This window comes from Lissotriton vulgaris, chromosome 8 (assembly GCF_964263255.1).
Source record: "Lissotriton vulgaris chromosome 8, aLisVul1.2, whole genome shotgun sequence".
Classification (NCBI taxonomy): Eukaryota; Metazoa; Chordata; class Amphibia; order Caudata; family Salamandridae; genus Lissotriton; species Lissotriton vulgaris.
The window spans coordinates 1,305,930,300-1,305,951,819 of record NC_141696.1 but is presented as its reverse complement, the minus strand read 5'-3'; the positions used below and the strand labels follow the sequence as shown (position 1 = coordinate 1,305,951,819).

Here is a 21,520-nt window from a genome sequence, read left to right as displayed (position 1 = left end):
TACCACCATAACCAGATCAAAGAGAGAAATTTGAATTGACTAGGTGGACAGAAAGAAGGCGAGATCTGCGGATACACACTGGAGGATCGTACATTCAAATGCTCTCTTGAATTTGTATGGCCACAGGCTGTGGGAGAGGGAAAGGACAAAATGATGCATCACCTACTAGATCAGTATAAGAAGAAGACCTAAGACTCATACTGGAAGGTAAAAGCTGACCGATGTTAACTGATACCAGAAGGCATACCTCGCTGATACTTTCGGGATTCAAAAAGGAGTTTCAAGCTTCCATAATTAAAGGTTCCTTCACAGAAGAGAGCTTATTTGTGACCGTTATGGACGACTCCCTTCAACAGATGAAAGACATCACAATCAAGTCCATTGATTCTCTGCAATTCAGAGGTACAACACCACTACGAACCCGTACCACAGAGACATTTGGTAAAATCCACCATGCCCCAGGGACCTGGAACATCATGGCAGTACCAGCAATACCCATAGCAGAAAGACCTGTACCTCTCGCCCTCTCTGTTTTGAGAGGGCAAGAGGTAAGAGTTGGGTCCCCAGAGGGTCAGCATCAACTTCAGGGGGATAGTTAAGGACATAGCACCTGACCAAAACATCAAGCTTGATGGACATTTTTCCCAAAATTGTGCAAAACACGTAATCTTAATTTCCCTGGACAGTTATTCAGGGTCTTAAACACAATGACTACCGAAATAGGAGATTCAGACCTGACACTTAATCACTCAGGAGGTGAAGAAGATGCTGATGCAATACCATTGCACAAAATGTAAGACACACATTGACAGTTAAACTCGTCAAACATGGGTTACTACCCAGAGGAGGTGTAGTAATATTCGTGATAGAGAGACACAAAGATTTCCAAACAGAGGTGTTCTATTCATGGGTTCCATTCCCAGCAGCAAATGCTTTAACAAAAACTTTTAATTATTATACACATGAAGAAGTCCCAGGGGTCTACAATCCGTTTGAGGAGATTGAAATTTTGCTTACCTACCAGGAACATATTTTCTGTTTTAATGGCGCACTACCCCACTCAAGAAAAAGAACAAGACCAGGAGCAACATGGCCGATATTAGCGACACAATTCCAAATGATGAGTTGCTTGTTCAACACAGAGTTGATAAAACTTTACAGAAACATGACACAATTCATCATGAGGACACTAGTGGTCCAACCTACAGTAATTATACCAAATGCAGCTCTTACACAGAGCACAGCTACTAAAATTACTCCACAAACACCATAATTGGTAAATTGCCCACAAAATTTGAACAACTTCCTTTCTGGGAAGCTCAGAAAATAACCTAGTTAGAAGCAGTATTCCCAAATACAACACCATTTGAAAAACACAGAATGTTAACAATCTGCTTGCCCATGGGAATTACACCACAATTAGAGGATTGTACATCTTGGGGTACAGTCTTTGCTGCCATATATACCAGAACTCATGGTGTTCCTTCTTTAGCAGTAATACCTAATGTATTAAGACAAAAACAAAATTAGTGTGGAGCATAGCCTGCTCCTAAACTTAGGGATGAATTTATTAAATAACTACGACCAGGTAGCAGCCATAATACTAGCTAACATTAAAGGGGAAGCAGCATCAGTGGCAATCCGCCAATGCCTATGGGAATTCCCTCCATTAGAACAGGATAATGAACTTTCCAAAATAATTGAAACTGTGTATGCAGAATTAGGCAGGGATAGTTTGGGGGGGAAACGCTTTAAAACCTCAACTAATGGGCTGTCCCGAAAAGGACACTTCTAAGCAGACACCGACTTCTTCTTAAAAGTGGGATAATAAAAAACAAAATTTAAAGACAAAAGATCTCAGTCCAGAGGTAGGTCTCCTCCACAGGAGCCCTCTGAAAAGAGGTACAACCTTAGGAATAGGGATAACATTAGGAAACCTAACAGGTATCCGGATACTGATACACGTTCCTTTCAGGGCTCGAAGAAAAGCTCTGAAAGAGAAGGACGGTCAGAACACAGAGAGGAGCGCACACAGTCCAGAGACAAGCAGCGCACTCAAGACTTTACTTCTAATAAAGAAGATAAGCAAAACTCAAAACCTCAATTTAATAAAAAGAAATTCGCATGCCCAGAATTCTGAGGATGCAACTTTTGAACGGAGAATGGGCTCTGACGATGCTAGACAGTACGGCAGAAGTCACAATAGCTCGCCAGAAGCTGAAGGAATTTCTAGTGACAGCGGACTTGAATGATTACATCATGGTAGAAACACTAGACAAAAGCATGAGCGACCCACTTAAGTTACACCAAATAATACTCCGGATGGAGGGGGACAAGCCCAGGAAAGTAAAAGGTCTTTTTTGGAAGAACTTATCTGATTATGACATCCTGTTAGCAGAACAAGATTGGCTGTCAGCATTCATAATGGAGTGCCCTAGCGGAGAAAGTAAATTTTTTCCTGTATTTTCAGATCATGTTCTCGTTTACCTCAAACATACATATGCACGGGAGTGAGCAGTAGCCCAAGCTCCAGCATTGTATAAAAATCACGCTGGGTGGGATGAGGATTCAACCTACCACGTGATTTCGTTAAAAGTTTCACCTAATGCTCAGAGACAATACCCAATAAAGAAAGAAGCTAAAAAACAGGTCAGGGAGATCTTAGATCAACGTGAATACCTGGGGGTCATTGAAAAATATACCCCTCCAAGGAACAATCCTTTGTTTGCCGTCTCTAAACCCGACAATACATATTGTCTAGTTTTAGATTAGACATTTAAACTCATGCACAAGACATTTGCTGTCCAAAATGCACATAGTGCTGCATTAATGGATAACATTGTGTGCAAAAAATACATAACACTTGATATCTCAAATGGATTTTTCTGCCAAAATATAGTGCCTGAAAGCAGGTTTCTGACCGCATTCAGTGCGTTAGGGTCCCAGCGACAATTGTGTCTACTATCCCAAGGGTATACCGTATAAGAATAGGACCGGGGTATTTTCAGCAAGAGTAACAGTGTTTCTTCAAAAATTTGATGAAGAAGCTTTGTCCTATGTGGATGATATTTATGTGACGGACGACGACTTAGAGAGGCACTTGACCAGGGTAAGCACCATTATTATGGGATTTGCCAGTGAGGGCTACAAATGTAACTTTAAAAAATCAAAAATAGCCCACCTCAATGTCTTTTTTGGAATATGAGCTGTCAAGTGAAGGGAAAAGTCTGGCAGCAAACTTTTTAGAAATGTGTGCGCTACTCCAACCTCCAAAATCATTAAAACATTTACAATCAATACTAGGATTCCTAAATTTCGACAGAACATACATTTTAGATTATGCACAAAGGGTAAAACCTTTCTACGAGTTAATAAAACCTGACTTGTCAGCCAGAAATTAGACACAAGAACATACTAATATTCTTCGTTAACTCCAGGAAGACATGATAGCTACCAAACACTTACACACACTTGTAAACGTACGCCACTTGGGGATCCGCATTATTGCGGGTCAATGCGGGTACACTTACTTAACCTTCAATGAAGGAGAAATAGTACCAATCGCATCCAAATCACACCTGTACACAAATGCAGAAATGCGTTTCACTTCAACAGAAAAAATCCTGACCACTGTTCAGACGGCTGTAGCAAGTGAAAGAGCACTAGCTCAGGGGAAACACATTATTGTCGTAACACAGGTACCGGCTTTGGAAGCTGTTACAAAGGCCAGCATTCCAAATGCGAAAGCGTTACATCCAAGATGGATACAATGGGCTAATTCTCTTGCTGCAACAGACATTGAATACAGATTTGATCCAAGTTTAAAAACACAAGCATTCCTGCTATACAAACAAGAATATCCTCTACCAAATGAAATATTGCCTCTCGATCAGTATGAATATATAATTTCTACTGACGGATCTGCGCAACCGGCCATAGGAAGTAAGCAGCAATACAGCTTGGCATGTGCTATCGTTAAAGGTCGCATGCGTGATGGCAAGTTCCATCCTAGTTATTATTATTATTATTATTATAGTGTCTTTTATAAAGCGCGCAGATACCCCAACGGGGTGTCCCGGCGCTGATTGAGTGATAAACCGTCTCGGTGGGCAGGAAGTTACAGGCGAAACAGGAAAGTTTTCAAGGATCTGCGGAATTTTCGTTCTGAGTTACTCCTGCGGAGATCCAGAGGCAGTTTATTCCATCTTTGGGCAGCTCCTAGCTCGAAGGTCTTTCCTCCAGCTCGGGCTTTCCTAAATCTCGGGGTGGCCAGCAAAAGTTTGGTATTCGATCGGAGGGCTCTCGGATTGCTGTAGGGTCGAAGGGTTGATTGTAGGTGGGCAGATCCGAGGCCCTTAGTGGTTCGGAAGGCAAGTATCATCGCCTTGAACTCAATACGTCTGCACATAGGGAGCCAGTGCAGTTCCCTTAAGTATGGAGAAATATGCTGTCTGCGGGTGAGGCCACCAATTAATCGTGCAGCAGCGTTTTGAACCATTTGGAGTTTCTGACAAAGGCATTTGTTGATACCCAGATACAGACCATTAGCATAATCAAGATGGGAAATAATAAGGGCATGGACAATGGTTTTCCTGTTAGCACACGGTAAATAGTTGATTAATTTTTTTAAGGTTCCTATCTCGGAGAAACAGGCAGCTGAAACTGTTTGAACCTGACTGTCAAAGGATAATTTTGTTGCAAAAAATGGAATCTCTAGGAGACTGCACAGCTCCATTGGCAGAATTAAAAGCACTAATACTGACACTTGTAAATACGATCATGAATTTTCCACACTAATCATGTGCGATTCCTTTTACTGTGTACAGTCGTACAATGAGTATTTACATCATTGGGAACAAAACGGGTTTAAGGATGCGAAAGGTGGCACAATTAAGCATAAAATGCTATGGGAACAGGTAGTAGAGTGAAAAACCGAGCTACCAAGGACTCACGTGATCCATACACTGAGTCCTCAACATGATGGCGTACACGTGGCAGGGAAGTCATTGGCTGATGGAGCCGCAAAGGGGGCTGTTCGCACAGCTTCCATAGCTGCACTCACTCATTCAAAAAACGCGAATAGCCGGAGCCATTATGGTAGCTGTCATCTCATCACGCAAAGGCAGCACAGCAGTACCTAAAAAATTTCCACTCAAATACTCCTACAAGTTAGATGCACAAAACATTCCATATGCTCAAATTCCTGTAGTGGGGGATAGAGTAATACCAAATATGGATTGTAGGCAAGGTTTAATACTAGCTGCACACAAGGTTTTGGGTTCTGCGCACACAGGCATTACAGCAACTATTTCTTTACTGAAACTATTGGTGGCCAGGGTTAACGAAGCAAACTGAAGACTGTCTTGAATAGCGACATCTGTCAGCATATGAAAGGCTCCATGGTTGCAAAACCAGCGCAGACGCCATTATTAAAATCAGAAAAACCTCTCGCATGTCTGTACTTGGACCACTGCGGAACCTACAAATGGACAGGGCTTACAAATATATCATGGTTGCAGTGGATTCCTGCTCTAGATTCCTATGGGTATGGCCTCAACGCTAGGCTGATGCTCGAACTGTTATCAAAGATTTGCGAGTCTTTATCGGCTCATATGCAGTTAGCACGTTACATTTTGACCGCAGCCCTGCGTTTAGCTCTCGGGCTTACAAAGAAGTCATGGAAGGAATGGGCGTAACATTGTGGTACTCCTCTCCGTACCATCCTGAGGGAAATTCGGTTGTGGAGAGGAAAAACCGGGACTTAAAGCAATCTTGAACAGCTAGGGTTTTAGGCAAGGGCGGTATTGGGTCACACACCTTTATGGGGTACAGCGGGCGTTAAACAACCAGCCAAGAAATTCTCTAGGGGATGTCTCTCCATATGTTCTTCAGATTATGACACATTGTACTTTTACCAACATTGTCATATTTTCCTGTACAAATCCATTTCAGCTAGGAATGTTTTTGAGTACCATCAGTGGTAGGAACATTGCCCAACACCACCAACAAGTAGTTCGCAAGCCTTTGCACAGAAATTCTCATACTTTTCAGGGTTTAACACAACAGATTTATTCTCGTATTACTCTGAGGTTCTACCAACATCAGCACTGAAAATAATGTTGACAAAAACTAAACAGATTTACTCTACTTCCTTTTTGGCCCAATTGTCTGAGCAGGGTTTCAACCTACTGAAAGACGAAATTGACTCAAAATCAATTTGGGGTTCGAGGGCCTGGCAAGTCCAGGGTACAGAGAGGCACTATTTAGAACATGCCTCATTCCACAGCAGATGATCTTTTTAAATGATACTGTGCAACAGACATCCTGTCTTGGACTAGCCAAGAACAAGGACCTGAACACTCCTAGAATTACAACACCAACACAGGGTTGGCAGAATTCAACTACAAAAGAAGGGGCCACAGTAGATGACGTACTAAAGTACAATAGAACAGACACAAATGGAAAGGATTGGGTGGTTTACCCCTTAGACACAAACCTATATCACAAAAGATTCCTGAACATCACTGAGGGATTTAGTACCCATAGGCCATACCCACGTTATGTACAGAGAGAACATCCAGGGGTAGTGAAGTTGTGCCTCGATTGGCTAGAAACCTCAACACTTGCAGAAGTGAAACAGCACTGATCTTTACTCTCACATGACATGGATCTTGGGGACTTTTTACAAGGACCCAGGAAACAACATCAGAAACGTTTCATATATGCTGGTATTTAAGCTGCCTATAATGAAGTATGGAAAATATCCTAACAAGAGGCTGTAGAAAGAATATGGGAAATGGACCGTATTAACTTAGAAAAATCGTTAGCTGTGCTAGACAATGGGTTAACAACTTTGACCTCCAGGATATATTCATTGGGCAACATTGTGTCTTCTGCTATTGATAAAATGGAACAGGATTTAGCCAAATTACAACACGGCCAATCTCAGTTACATTCTATTATGTTATTAAGCTGGACGCTGCAATCCTTGCGTGCAGGCTTTGTGCCTTGGCATTTTATAAACAGTTCGGCTCTATTTTCAGAATACAATCTAACAGATACACAGAGAAATGGCACAAAGAGGAGCTAAATATACAATGCTGCGTATTGAAAAACTGGACAGGCTACCATTCACAGTGGCGGAATCACCATCAACAGAATGGCTAATCCACGGCCATATCACTCTCCCAGGCATGACCCTTCAGTTTCACTATTGCCTTGAGCAAAGGCAGGCAGACAGGTATGAAAAATTGGGTAACGAATACATTAAGAAATCTTCAGATTTACCAGATAGATTTCGATGCCAGAGTGGGGATCGAGAAGTGTTTCTTAGTGGTACAAACGGCAAGGATGCTTTAAGTGGTCTCACATGTGCCAAGATATTGTTTTGCATTGAGCATGTAATGGTTCAATAGCAAATCTGTATTGCCACATGAAAGGAACTCCAGCTGCCGTAATCGTGCCATGGTTGGAGTTACTTTTGAATGGGAGTTACTTGATGCTGAATGATCAAGGTTGCTGTGGTATGCTTTCGGGCATTGCCTATTTGGTCACCGTGGCTTACTTGCTGTAATTGTTTCCACTGATTCATACAGTCCGGGAGGTGCCGCTATGACCTTCACTGAATGTTTCTTTTATACAGTTTGATGCTTTGGGCAGAATGAAAGCCATGCTTTTACTGCAGACCGTATCCTTAACCTCCGCTCGAGAAACCTGTGAACTTCAAATTGCAAGGACCTCGACAGAGATACAGACGCTTATACGTACCAACTGCTCCTACATTTCATAGAAATGGTGGGTCGTATCTTTAATATGCCAGATACGAGTGGTATTGTACACCTATTTAAGACCATAAGATCAGGATTCCTTAACAGCTTTCAGACGATCCTCAGAGTTATTCCAAACTTTATACACTGCGTACTTGGAAGCATTTTGGAGGGTCTACTTCTGATCCTGCTCGCAATAGCTGGAATCCTGATTGTTGTTTACCTGCTACGCAATGGACGGACCAACCACCAGCGAGATGGCAAAAGCTCTCCTGGAGAGATATTACCGTGAGCGCACGGTACACCATCTGGTTGCACCTCTCCTTTGAGAACTAAGTGCTTTTTGGTTCCTATCCTTCAGACCAGTCTTTGAAGACTGCATCATACCTGTTTTCTGATGCCTGTTTTGCGGAGGAGAATGCAAGTTGCACATCTGTCTGACAACTCTAACGAGACACCAGCGCACTTGGACTTGGACTTGGACCACTGCGGTCCCATGCTCAACTATGTCCTCAGCGTATTCCCATTTTGACAAATGCATTCCTCGAGGATCCGCAGGTGCCCTTTTTAACGGAGTTGTACTTCAGCGCCACCATTGGCACCAAGGTATCGACTACAGCATCGGCTGCCTCTCCACCAGCTGTTGGCAGCATTGAATTTCATCTATGCACGCTTGACGTGCTATGCGAGGTATTACAATGTTTGTTCCCTTCGGCAGCATGCAGCAATAATGTTGCGTCTCCCAGCCAGGACAATTAATCTAAATCTGGCTCATCGTTTGTTGGGAACGAATTGGGATTCTTTCCCTTTTCATTTCAACAAAATTCCTCAAATTGACACTTTCAATAACAAAGCATGGGAATAAGCATGTCCTTCTAAGTATGCTTGCAATTGTTCAAAGTGTGTGATTATACTCATTTAGGGCTGAGATTTGCGAAACTTTAAAACCAAAATCATATTTCAAAAGAACATATTTCTCTCCTCATTTTTGTGTTTTTAAGTGATTTTTTAACTTTTTTAGAAACATTTTAAATGGCTCATTGATAATGTTATGCACTGACAGCTAGTCAAAATGTGTATCTCAATTGTGTATCATTATTGTTGCGTATTAGGAGGAGTCGGTGTTCTGTTTCATATAGGTACTCTAATATAGGTCCAGGAAACATCGTACCCTTTCCCTACATCATCTCCCCTACATTTCACATGAACGAGCCTTATAAGGACATAAATCCTAATAAGGACTGAATGCTTTATAGGGACCGAACGCCTTATAAGGACAGAACGCCTTATAAGGATTGACACCTTTTATGGACTAAACCTTTCACCTACTTCCATGTAGAGGGAGGGGTTTTTCCAAATCAATAATGCTAAGACGTCATCCTTAGCACATATGAATAATTTGAGGACACTACCCTGGCGGCATACTTCACCTCTCCTATCTACGCACAAGGTTTAATCACATACGTCATCCTCATACTAAACAATGGCTAACACATGCACAAGGACTGTATAAATACAGCACCTCTTGCTATCAGTAGTTGGAGGGAACCGAGACTTCAAGGCCGACACACTGACCAGAGACGCCGAGGCTCCTGAATGCAGTCGCTCCAGCTGACAGGGGTCTAAACATGCCTTGCGGGGTGTCCAACTTGAGACCAGGATGAGGTCCCACACTCTCATTATTCAGGTAATGGGGTTCAACTATATCCTAGCGGGATTCTTGGCTCCTAGGCTTATAAGCTCTTTTGCACCTACTCACATGCTAGGTACACTTAGGTACATTTAGACAGGCATCGTAGGAGTATGTGCTTTATTTTCTAAATGCATTTTATATTCATGTATATGTTCATGACTATTGCAAAATGGTAGATCTGTACTATTCCTTTTTATTCACTGTACTGCTGATCTTATATCTCTGCTACTGTGTAACAGTTGTAGCACCGAATATATTTTACACTAGAAGAACAGTGCAATAAATTCTTATTGTAAACACGCTCAACTGTTTCTTCCGTGTATCTCTCTGAGACCAAATTAGCAAGCACGAGTGACTGTGTAATAAGTAGTATATTGTTTCCATGAGTCTGAAGAATCAGGGTTTGTTGTGTTCTGAGGTTGCCAAAAACTCTCTGATAAAAGGAGATTCTAGTGGCACTGTGAGCAAGCTAATGCAAACTAAGGCTAACATACGCGGTGGGGGTTCACAGAGTCAGTCTACCACCAGACCCACAGTGTATGTTGACCAAAAGCGCAGGTCCTGCATAAGGGTACTATAGGAACTACACTACACTGCAGATACTAGGTTTTACCCGGACTATGGAGAAATCCTCCCCAGAGCCCAAGAAATAAGGTTTGTAGGTATCACAAATTTAACAGCACACATGCTGTCTGTTGGGAGATTTATTGCTAAGCTTACAGTGGGCTTAGAATCCACTGCCGTCATGTTCATTGCGCTCTTCATGCTTCTGGGCACAGGCTCCCAGACTGCACTGTGGCCAATCCTGATGCTGCATAAAAGTGGCGTTGGGATTGGCCTGAGCAATTGGCAACTTGCACTCCCAGGCAGATTGGGAGCCTGTGCCTGCTCTCCCCAGCCTCAGCAAAGCAGCTGGGGCTGGAGAGAGCTTCACTGCGCATGAGTGTTTTTCGGGCCTGAGATGACCGGCCAAACCCTCATGCGCAGTGAAGGGAGTGCACTACCACTCCCCCACCAGCAGTGTCGCCCACCCCCCTGGACCCACCCCCAAGACTTGTCAGAGTCCAGATTAAAATACAACAATTCTAAAATGAGTTTAAAACCCGTTTTAGTATAGTTTTATTTGAGTGTGGTGGCAGGAGGGGGCCGCGCTACTGCGTCCTAATGAAGGGGCCGCTGCTGCTCTAATCTACTTTGCACCACTACGCTCTGACATTCTCCTCTATACCACTGCCCTCTATGCCACTTCCCTCTACTCTGAAAAATGTACTCTGTGACTGCAGTCTGTGCCGCTCTATTCTATTCCTTTCCACTTTACTCTGCGCCAATGCACTCTACACCACTTTACCCAAAAGCAATACGCTAAGCCACTGCACTCTGTCAATTTACTCTGCACCGCTCAACTGTACACCACTATACTCTACAACATTGCACTCTGTCACTTTACTCTGCACAACTGTTTGCCCCTGCACTCTACACCAATGTACTCTACGCAACTTTACTCTACACCACTGCACTCTACGACACTCTACTCTGCTGCACTGCACCCTCTGCCACTTCTCTATGCCACTCTAGCCTCCGCGCCACTCTACTGGGCACCACTTTACACCACTCTATGCCACTCTACACACTCTCCGCCACTCTAATCTACTTACCACCAGTTCACTCTGCACTGCACTTTACTCTATGCCTCTCTACCTCTCTACTCTGCTAGTGCACTCTCCTCTGCACTCTACATCACACCAGTCTAGGCCACTCCACTCTGCACCACTCCATAACACTGCACTCTACATCAATGCACTCCATGCCACTCCACTCTACCATGCACCACTCCACTCTACGTCACTTCACTCTACTCTTATACAATCTACTCTATGCCACTGCATTTTACTTCTTGACTCTGCGCCACCCCATGCCACTGCAATCAATGCTGCATCACTCTCCTCTATGCCACTGCGCTCTGTGCCACTATTCTATGCCATTGCACTTTACCCTGCACCACTATACTCCACCCTGCACCACTCCACTCCGACACAATCTACTCTATGCCACTGTGCTCTACTCCACTCTGCGCCAATTCCCTCTATGCCACTGAACTCTATGCTGTGCCACTCTCTGCGCCACTGATCTGTGGGCTACTCATCCTACTCTAAATCACTGCAGTCGGGGGCGTGGCCAAGCAACATGGCCAACAGGACGTGAGCTCCTTCGGCTCCCGGCCGGCCAGCTCAGAAATCCTGTAAAATATCCTTTCCTGGACAACTCGGACCAAGCAAACCGGGTCCAAGAGTCCCAGCGCCCTGGGGGTACACCCTGTTCCGGAGTTTGCCCACCCGGTGGGCGGCGGTGGTAGCCCGGGCTGCGAGACGGCGGGACCTGAATCACGAGAGGCCGGTGCTGCCTGTGCTGCGGCCTATAACGACGTGGTGGGGGCGCTCCGTGATCTGGGAGCCCCTTGCGGCCGGTCCTGAAGATAGCGGGACGGTAGGGGATGCGCCCGCTGCCATCAAGGGCCTCCCGTGAAGTGGATCTCCTGTGCCCTGTCCGGGAGGCGGACGGCGAGGCCGAGCCGGCGGTCTGCCTCGGGGCGGCGGAGGCGACCCGCGCTCCCGGCGCCCATTGGGATTGAGCCGACAGTACAACGTCGCAGCATGGGAGGCGCCCACTGCCATCATGGGCCTCCCGCGGATGACGAGATCAGGGCAGCGGCCTGCACCGGAGCGGCGGAGACAGCCTGCGCTCCCGGTGCCCACGGAGCAACGTTGCAGCAAGGGAGGCGCCCACTGCCATCGGGGGACTCCCGAGAAGTACGGAGCTGCTGTGGGCCGTCCGGGCCATGCGGTGGGTGGATGACGAGACCAGGGCGGCGGCCTGCACCGGAGCGGTGGGGGCGGCTTGCACTCTCGACACCCCTTGAGGCTGGCCCAACAGCAAGGCGCATAAGTCAAGGAGGCCCCCACTGTCACCCGGGGGCCCCCCGTGAGGTGAGGGGCCCCAGAGGCCTTGTGCGGGACACACGCGGCTCGGGAGGTGAGGCTGGGGCGGCGGCCTGCGCTGGTGCGGCAGGGGCAGCCCACGATCTCTGTCCCCCCTTGAGACCGGCCCGCCACGAATCTAGCCGGGGGGGAGGCGCCCGCTGCCATCGGGGGCCTCCCGTAGACCACCGGGATCCTGCAGATAAAGTGCACAATGCGACCGACCTAGGAGAGACAGTGGGACAACAGGGAGGCACCCACTGCCATCGGGTGGCCTCCCGTGCAGTTAGGAAATCCCGTAGTCTGTTGGGATCCTGCAGGTGTGCAAAGTAAGACCGGAACTGGGGCCTACATTGGCGGAGTGAAGAACCGGAGCCAGGTCGCGGAGCGGGAGGTCCCGGAGGACATCTTTGGCATCCCTGGAGGGGCCGGAGCCTCGTCCTGCTCCTGGACTGTACCCTCGGCACACGAGTGGAGGCGGTGGGCGCTGGGGGGCCTGAGGAGCGGTGCGGGTCCACTTATAGTAGGGGAGGACTATGGACACCGTCTGCCACGCTGCTGCTCCTGTTGTGCGGTGGTGGGTGAGTGGAGACGCCTCGAGCTGGCCTATGGATCTGGACTGTCTGCGGACCTAACGTGGTGCCCACTCTCCTTGGGGGGCCGCCACGGCTGCGTCGGGTCTGGCCTATGTGGAATCTGGATACACTGTAACCAGGTACCTCCTTCTACATGTGCCGGGGATCTCAGGGATGACGCTGTGGTGAGTGGGAGCTGGTCTTGCAGCGCCCAGTCAGAGAGGCAGTCGCGGACTCTGCACATATTCACGGGCCTTTGAGAGGGGGCTGCTTGGGGACACCTTTGCTGCTCGGACGCCCAGGTGCGGTCCCTTTAGGCTACCTCAATGCGTAAGATTAGGATGCCATGCGCCGCTCAGCCAAACACCATAACACAGTACACCACCCAACGGCACCCTTCGCAGCGGATCATGCGCCAGTCGGGGCAGGACGGAGAGAGTGAGGTCCCCGACGAGCCCTCCCGGGCGGAGCTGCTGAAGGCAATACAGGGGTCCCACTCCGCTCTGGAAAGGCAAATGGAAACAGTGTCCTTAGATGTGAACCTGCTGCCAACGGACCTGCGGAAAGTGGCAGATAAAGTCTCCACTGCGGAGGGGAATATCGTCCAGCTGCAGGGAGAGGTGGCATCCCTCAAAAAAACGGTCTCACAGATCACGGCCTCAACGGGGGCGTTAGGGCGGAGGATGCGGAAGGGAGGGCACGCCGCAGTAACATTAGGGTTCTTGGCATTCCGCAACACTTGGGGATGGGCAATGCGGAGCGCTTTCTGGCACACTGGATCCGTACAACACTCTGCCCCACGGGACTGTCCGATGTCTTTGTTATTGAGCGCGCCCATAGGGCGTTGGTCCCGCCACCAAGGCCGGGTGCCCCGCCGTGAGCCCTCATCGCTAAGATCCTGAATTATCGGGACAGGGACTGCTTCCTGAGAGCTGCTAGGGAAACGATGAACCTCACCTTTGAAAACGCCAAAGTATAAGTTTACCTGGACTACACCCACCATGTACAAGAACAGCGGAAATCCTTCCTGGCAGTCAAACAGAAACTCCGGGAACTACACCTGCAGTATATGCTGCTCTACCCAGCTAAGCTTAAGGTCATATCCGAGGGTAAGGCACATTTCTTTGAAGCCCCGGAGGAGGTATGGGAGTGGCTGGAGATCAAGGGGGATGCCCTCCCACCGGGCGAGCAGGGGGGGAGCTCGAAGTACATGGGGAACACGACCAACGAGGAGGCGCAATAACAGATGCAGACATTCGTCAGACACTGCTGAACGAGAGGAGAGGCGGCATGTCACGGTGGGGGGGCGATGGGGCCCTCCGCCTGGAGTTGTCGGGGACCGAGGGCATTCCGGCGCCTCCGGTGGCTCTCCCTCCGGATGAGGTACTGGTCCCGGACACTCTGCAGCCCACCGCAGACGATCTCCCGCCTACCACTGCCAGGATCCCTGAAACTGCGGGGGACTCACTGGTTGCCTCTGTGGCCTTGTCCTGAAGGACGTATCTGGTTGTGCTCTGGATGGTCCTGCCATGTAAACGTTGGCCGGCTGGCCTGACTCACTCACGATGGGGAGAGTGTTTTCGAGATACTTGGATTGGGAGGAAGGCGCTGTTCGGGAGGGTGCGGGAGGGGGGGGGGGGGGTTCAGACAGTTGTTCATGTTTCACCCATGATGGTCCGAGACCTATGTCAATGTTCAGATAGCTGGTTGTGTTGGGAGCTGGGGGGGGGGGGGGGGAGGGGGGAGGGGAGAGTCTTCCTTTTTACTTGTTGGGTGGTTCCGCCCTGTTGGGCGTATGGGGTGGCTGTGCACGTCATGGCACCAGCAGGGGAAGGGCATATCGGCATGTTTAGTTGTTGCAAGTATACTGTTCGTTGGAGGGGGGTGGTTGGGGCTTTGGGAGGGATTGTTGAAGGGGAATGTTACAGGCATCATATGTATCACATTTCGGGCACAGGATCGAGGTGGCACCATGGGTAGAGTACTATGGATGGTTCGGCTACGTCATCCGACATGGGGTATAAGTTTTTGAGTTGGAATGTGAGGGGGCTAGGCACATGCACTAAGAGATATAGGGTCCTGACCTTCCTTCGCAGGCATAGGGTTTCCATTGCGTGCCTCCAGGAAACCCACCTTGCTGATGATGGTGCTCAAAAATTGAGGAAAAAGTGGCGGGGTCAAGTGTTCCATTCATCATTGTCTACATACGCCAGGGGGGTCCTAGTATGGGTGGCACCCGGGGTCCCGTTTGCTATCCAATACGTTGAGGCAGACATACACGGAAGATACCTGCTCCTCCGGGCGAAACTGGATGGCAGGGACGTCACCATACTAAACTCATATGCACCCAACACAGATGACCCTGTCTTCTTCCAGACCCTTCAGGAGGTCATGAGACCTGACCTGGAGGCACCGGTGCTTTGGTTTGAGGATTTTAACTGTGTCCTTGTCCCGTTCTGGATAGGTTTCCACCCCGAGCTGGCACAAAACCACGTACGACAGAGAGGCTTAGGGTGATCATAGAGAATAAAGGGGCTCTTGATGTTTGGCGCCAGAGAAACCCGACACATAAAGTGTACACCTGCTTTTCCCCCACTCACAATACGCATAGTCGCTTGGACAGAATACTAGTGGCAAACGCAGAGCCAAATGTGTCCCTTGAGGTTACCCATCTGTCCCGCTTCCTATCTGACCACTCCCCGGTGGCGTGCTTGTTGAATTGGGGGGCTCCGGTTTCCCACCCCTGGACATGGAGGTTACTGGCAGATATCCTTCAGGATCAAGTGGGGAAAGGGCATATAGAGACCGCTCTCAACGACTACGTGGACCTCAACTGGGAGGGGGGGGCTCACTTTAGCCAATAGGTGGGATGCCCTGAAGGCGGTACTAAGAGGGGCGTGCATGGGCCTCACTTATGGGGTTAGGCGACAGCTCCATCAGGACTTACGGGAGGCGGAGGATAGTCTTTTAAACTTGCAAACTTCGACGGCCCCTGACTCCTCACAGCAGGAAGAGGAGCAGACTGTTCGGTCCCGCATTCTAGACTGACTTGACAGATATACCCGCGGCCAATATAGACAGTGCCTTCACAGAGAGGGTGATAAATCAGGCCGCCTTTTGGCCTGGATCCTTCGGCGGGAGCAGACCCCAGAGCATATTGTGGCCCTGCGGGAGCCTACAGGTGGTGTAGTCCACTCAGAAGTGGGCATCCTCCGAGTTCTCCAGTCTCACTTACATCAGGTATATGCTGCAGACCCCGCTATCACCGAGGCCTCTTATCTCCCTTACCTTCAGGGGTTGACCCTGCAGTCCCTTCCCAAGGTGGCGCAGATCGAGTTCGATGAAGCTCTGACGCTTAACGAGGTGCGTGCGGCTTTAGGCCGCGAGCTAAGTGCCCGGGGAGCGATGGGTTCCCTCCTGAATCTTATCAGGCATTCGAGGGTACACTTTCCCGTCTCCTCTTGCAAGTATTTCTGGAGGCATTTGACCACGAGACTCTCCAGCTGAGTATGACTCTGGGAAATCTGTATGATCCTGAAGCCGGGGGGGGACAAGCATGACCCTTCGGCGTATCGTCTGGTCACGATGATCAACACAGACGTGAAGATTTTGACTAAGTTACTAGCCACGCGCCTGGCACCGTATATGTCCCACCTGGTCCATGCAGACTAGTGCTAGTGCTGGTTTATTCCAGGACGCAACACGGCCAAGAACCTGCGGTGGTTGAATCACATTATGCATGAGGTACGTGGCAGGGATTAGCAGGTGGTACTGGTGTCGGTCGACCTCGCTAAAGCGGTTGATACGGTCGACTGAGGCTATCTAGTAGCAGTCCTCCAGGTGGTGGGGTTGGCTCCAACTTTTGTCGCTGGATTCACATCCTATATATGGCCCCCGCGCCAGGGTGAGACTTGGAGCGGCATGATCGGAGGAGTGGCGACTGGGACGGGGTACACGCCAGGGGTGCCCTCTCTCACCGCTCCTGTTCGCCCTGGCCATAGAGCCCTTTGCTGTCCGAGTCCGTACGGAGATGGCACAGTGGGGCGTTAGTGTAGGAGACACATGCAGTGTCACTTCTTTATATGTGGATGACGCCTTGTTTTACTTGCCAGCTCCGCGTGAGGCACTGCCGATATTGCTGCACCACCTGGATCGGTTCGGCGAGGCATTGGGACTGAAACTTAACCGCAGCAAGTCTTTGATCTTTCTGCTTGCGGGGATTGACTCGGTGCCACTGGAAGACTTGCCGGATCTCGGGCTGCGCTGGGAACGGGATGCATTCCGTTATCTCGGAATTCACGTGGCCCAGACGGACTCACAGCTCGATCGGATACTCAAGTCCCTACAACAATCGGTGTCCTTTGGAATTCCTTGCCGCTTTCTTTAATGGGACAGCTAGCCGTTGCCAAGATGGTAATGTTTCGAGACGGATCCCTTGACCTCTCGCAGTCCGGCTACCAGGCCAACCGCAGCACCGAGACCGTCCTCATCGCAGCCACCGATGACATCCGAGCCCTGCTCGACAACGGGGAAACTGCGGCCCTCATCCTCCTGGACCTCTCAGCGGCATTCGACACTGTCTGCCACCGCACCCTAGTGCAGCGCCTCAGCAACGTCGGAATAAAAGAGAAGGCACTAGAATGGATCATCTCCTTCCTCGCCGGAAGGACACAGAGTCCGCCGCCCCCCGTTCAGATCAGAAGCCACCGAAGTCATCTGCGGCGTTCCTCAAGGCTCCTCGCTCAGCCCCACCCTCTTCAATATCTACATGAGCCCCCTTGCGGCCATCGCACGCCAGCACAACCTCAACATCATCTCTTACGCCAACGACACCCAGCTGATCCTCTCCCTCACCAACGACCCCGCCACCGCCAGAGCCAACCTACACGAAGGGATGACAGATGTAGCCGAGTGGATGATGAACAGCCGCCTGAAACTGAACTCAGACAAGACGGAAGTCCTCATCCTGGGCTCTTCACCCTCCGCCTGGGACAGCTCCTGGTGGCCCCCCGCCCTGGGCAGCGCACCCAAACCAACAGACCACGCACGCAACCTGGGCTTCATCCTGGACTCCTCCCTCTCCATGACCAGACAAGTCAACGCCGTCTCCTCGTCGTGCTTCAACATCGTGCACATGCTACGTAAGATCTTCCGGTGGATCCCCACCGAGACCAGGAAGACGGTCACCCAGGCCCTCGTCACCAGCCACCTGGACTACGGCAACTCCCTCTACGCCGGAACCACTGCCAAACTCCAGAAGAGACTCCAGCGGATCCAGAACGCCTCCGCGAGACTCATCCTCGACATCCCCCGACACAGCCACATCTCCGGACACCTGAGAGACCTGCACTGGCTCCCGGTCAACAAGAGAATCACCTTCCGTCTCCTCACCCACGCACACAAAGCCCTACACAACCAAGGCCCAAGATACCTCAACAGCCGCCTCAACTTCTACACTCCCACACGCCAGCTTCGATCGACCAGCCACGCCCTCGCCGCCGTCCCCCGCATCCGAAGAGCCACCACAGGAGGAAGGTCCTTCTCCTACCTGGCCGCCAAGACTTGGAACTCCCTCCCGACCCACCTCCGCCTGACCCAAGACCACCTCGACTGATGTACGGCACCCCTCTCCCCACAGCACCTTGAGACCCTTACTGGTGAGTAGTTGCGCTTCATAAGAACCCTGATTGATTGACAGTTTTTCCCTAATGTGATATCACATTTACACAATAACCAAGCAGTTCTGCTAGCAGCCTTCTTTCAGCAGCCAGAGACATGCAGAAAGAACCCTCCCTACACTGGATATCAGGAGGGCAGTAATGTATTGCCTAAAAGAAACAAAACATTACAGGAAAGGAAACAGTTCTTTGTCTCATTCTCACCTACATCCATAGGTGCACTGGTCACAAATCCAACCATCGCACAATGGATAGTACTCCCCATCTAAATATGCTGCAAGACAACAGAGGTACGGCTAGAAGGGAGACCAAGAGCACACTTCACTAGGAAAAAGGGGTGCCATTGGCTTTTATGGAAAATGCATCTGAAATCCTATTTGCATGGCAGCAACTTGGTCATCAGTACATACATTTACGAGGCACTTTTGTGTAGACATTCAAGTGAATAGGGAGGCAAGAGCAGGGCAGAATGTCTCAACACCGGTTTGCAACTATACACTTGCTTCAATCCAAACTCCTGATTAATGGTAGGTAGTACCATCTCATAATCACTGCACAGCATGTAAATCCATAACTGATTCATGCTGCAAAATGGTTACCTGTAAAACTTTTGCAGTTTGAAGACTTTTCTGGATTCACATCCAACCTTCCCAACCCCCGTACAAGATATGTGAGTTTTTCAAACCGGATGAAGCAACCATACAAGCACAATATTTTATGAAGCCCTATTGAAAGGCAGGTCACCAAAAAGGGAAAATATCTAAATATGGTGACCACACACTGGGGTTTGTCAGACTTCATAGGTATGTGTTAAGCCCACCTACTAGTCGACGCATAGTAGGAGAAAGAAAGAAAAATTATGTTTGACCTAACCACTATGAGATGGAATAACGTGCAGCATGAGAACACAGGACATTTGTTACGCAGGGAAAAATCTTGATGGCATATTTAATAGCTGTTTTCACACTGGCTGGCTACCATGCTCTGGATTTTTAGTCTCTTTCAGGCTCATTTCCTTTCAAACTGATGGGTGTGGAGCAAGTAACAGATGGAGTGGTGATTAGGTTGCAGGATTGACTGGGGTGCTTGAAACTGAGAAGATAGTGGTGTTGGGAGTTTCTTAAGGTGCTGGTTGCAAGATGCGGCTAATGGTAATGTGAGGTGCCAGTTGCATAGTCTGGATTGAGATTATGCCTACGAGTTGCTTGCATTTCTTACATCCTATGAATTCACAGTCCCAGTAACACTCCTGGAACACTTCAACTGTTCAGTACTATCTAAAAGAAAATGCATAGTTAATGATGTTGAAAAATACTTCAAATGTTTTAAGCAGTCTTGGATGCTACAACCCCTTCCCAAACCCACATGACATCAGTGATGTTGGAGGATGTGAGCCTATAAAAGAGAATAATGCTGGAAAGCTCGCGTAACAGATAAGTAACTTTTCTTTTATTTCAAATAAATGTCTAATTCTGTAATATAGGCAGTGCATGATTTGATTTTCTTTTGTTTTAATTTATACCTAGAATTACATTTAATGTTTTCACTAATGGATAAAGTGCCCAATGGAATAGAGCCCATGCTTAAAGATCTGGAAGAACATATTGTTAGTGCTGGATTAGCTGATATGGTTGCAGCTGCTGAAACAATAACTACTGTGAGTAACCCAAGTGACCTGCTTCTTAGAAAAGCAGATTTTAGTAGCTGTTTAATTTACCTTTTGCTGAAAAATGTAATTATGTATTGTAGTTTACATATTAAAATCAGATGGTAGCATGTTTAAGCCTGATAGAATGGGAAACAGAGTATTAAACAATTGGCATGTTAGTTTTTGTATTCGCTGTTTTATTAGTAGTTTTAATGAACATTTGATACCTTGTTTACAATTTGTGATTTGTGGTCTGTTCTCACTAGATTTATAGTAACACATGGTATGCATTTTTCCTAAAAGTAAAAGTGTAAGAGGGTGTAGTAAAGGTGTCCACGAAGACAGCTGCTTCTCCCAGACTCCATGACAGACTCAGAATTGAACATAAAATAGATGTATTGATAGGGGCCCACACAGGGTGGGGATCCTGTGGTGCACTGCCACTGCATGGGAGGATTCCCTCCCCATCAGTCGTGCAACAGGATGAGAACCCCTACTCTCTGCTGGTTGCGTATGAATTATACACTTTGTACGAGAGCCAAGTTACCCTGCACAGGGGTGAGATCCTGTTCTCAAACTAAAGGGGGAAAATGGCACTAGGTGAACATTGTGTGGAGAGGTACCGTGGAGGCATAATATGAGTAAGTTTGCAAGACTACAGGTGCATCCAGCAGAGTTGGAAGGGCTGAGTATCAAGAATGGTACTGGTGATAAAATCTGGCTAGAGCAAGTCTTCAACAGTCTGTGACTATCGTCTGTAGAGTGGAGAGGCTGCATGTGTGGTCCATGGAGGGATCGTCAGTGAGGGCCATTGCATCCATTTAAAAGTTAACATGAAATTGGAACAGTTAACTGCTAGCGAAAAGAGACAAGGAAAGTTGCAATGTTTTAAATGGGCAAATGGGAACCAAAAGGGAAACCTCACTTTTGGAAGTAGAGTATTGTAGAACAAATTATGACCTGGACTGCTGTTGAGGGCAGTGTTTGGCAGCAGATAATTATCAGCATCTCCATCAACGCTGAATACTAGCTGGTAAACCGATTTCTAACACCTAGCGCAAAGGAGCTGTGGGAAGGTTGGTTTTTGTTTTCTGGCCCGGAAGGTGTAGGGACCTTCTAATTTAATTGTGCATCACATATGTAAGTGGGCCTTTTTAGCAACTTAATATTAAAGCCCGATTTCTA

The 21,520-nt window shown here is 48.3% G+C and overlaps 1 protein-coding gene across 1 annotated transcript in view; it reads left to right on the top strand.

Moving 5' to 3' along the window:
* The window catches only part of CUL5 (cullin 5), a 787,955-nt gene that overhangs the window by 265,692 nt on the left and 500,743 nt on the right, over nucleotides 1–21,520 (top strand). The window contains exon 9 of the mRNA XM_086935237.1: nucleotides 20,214–20,344. Coding sequence (XP_086791363.1) covers nucleotides 20,214–20,344 — 131 coding nt within the window. The remainder of the gene's footprint in view (nucleotides 1–20,213; nucleotides 20,345–21,520) is intronic.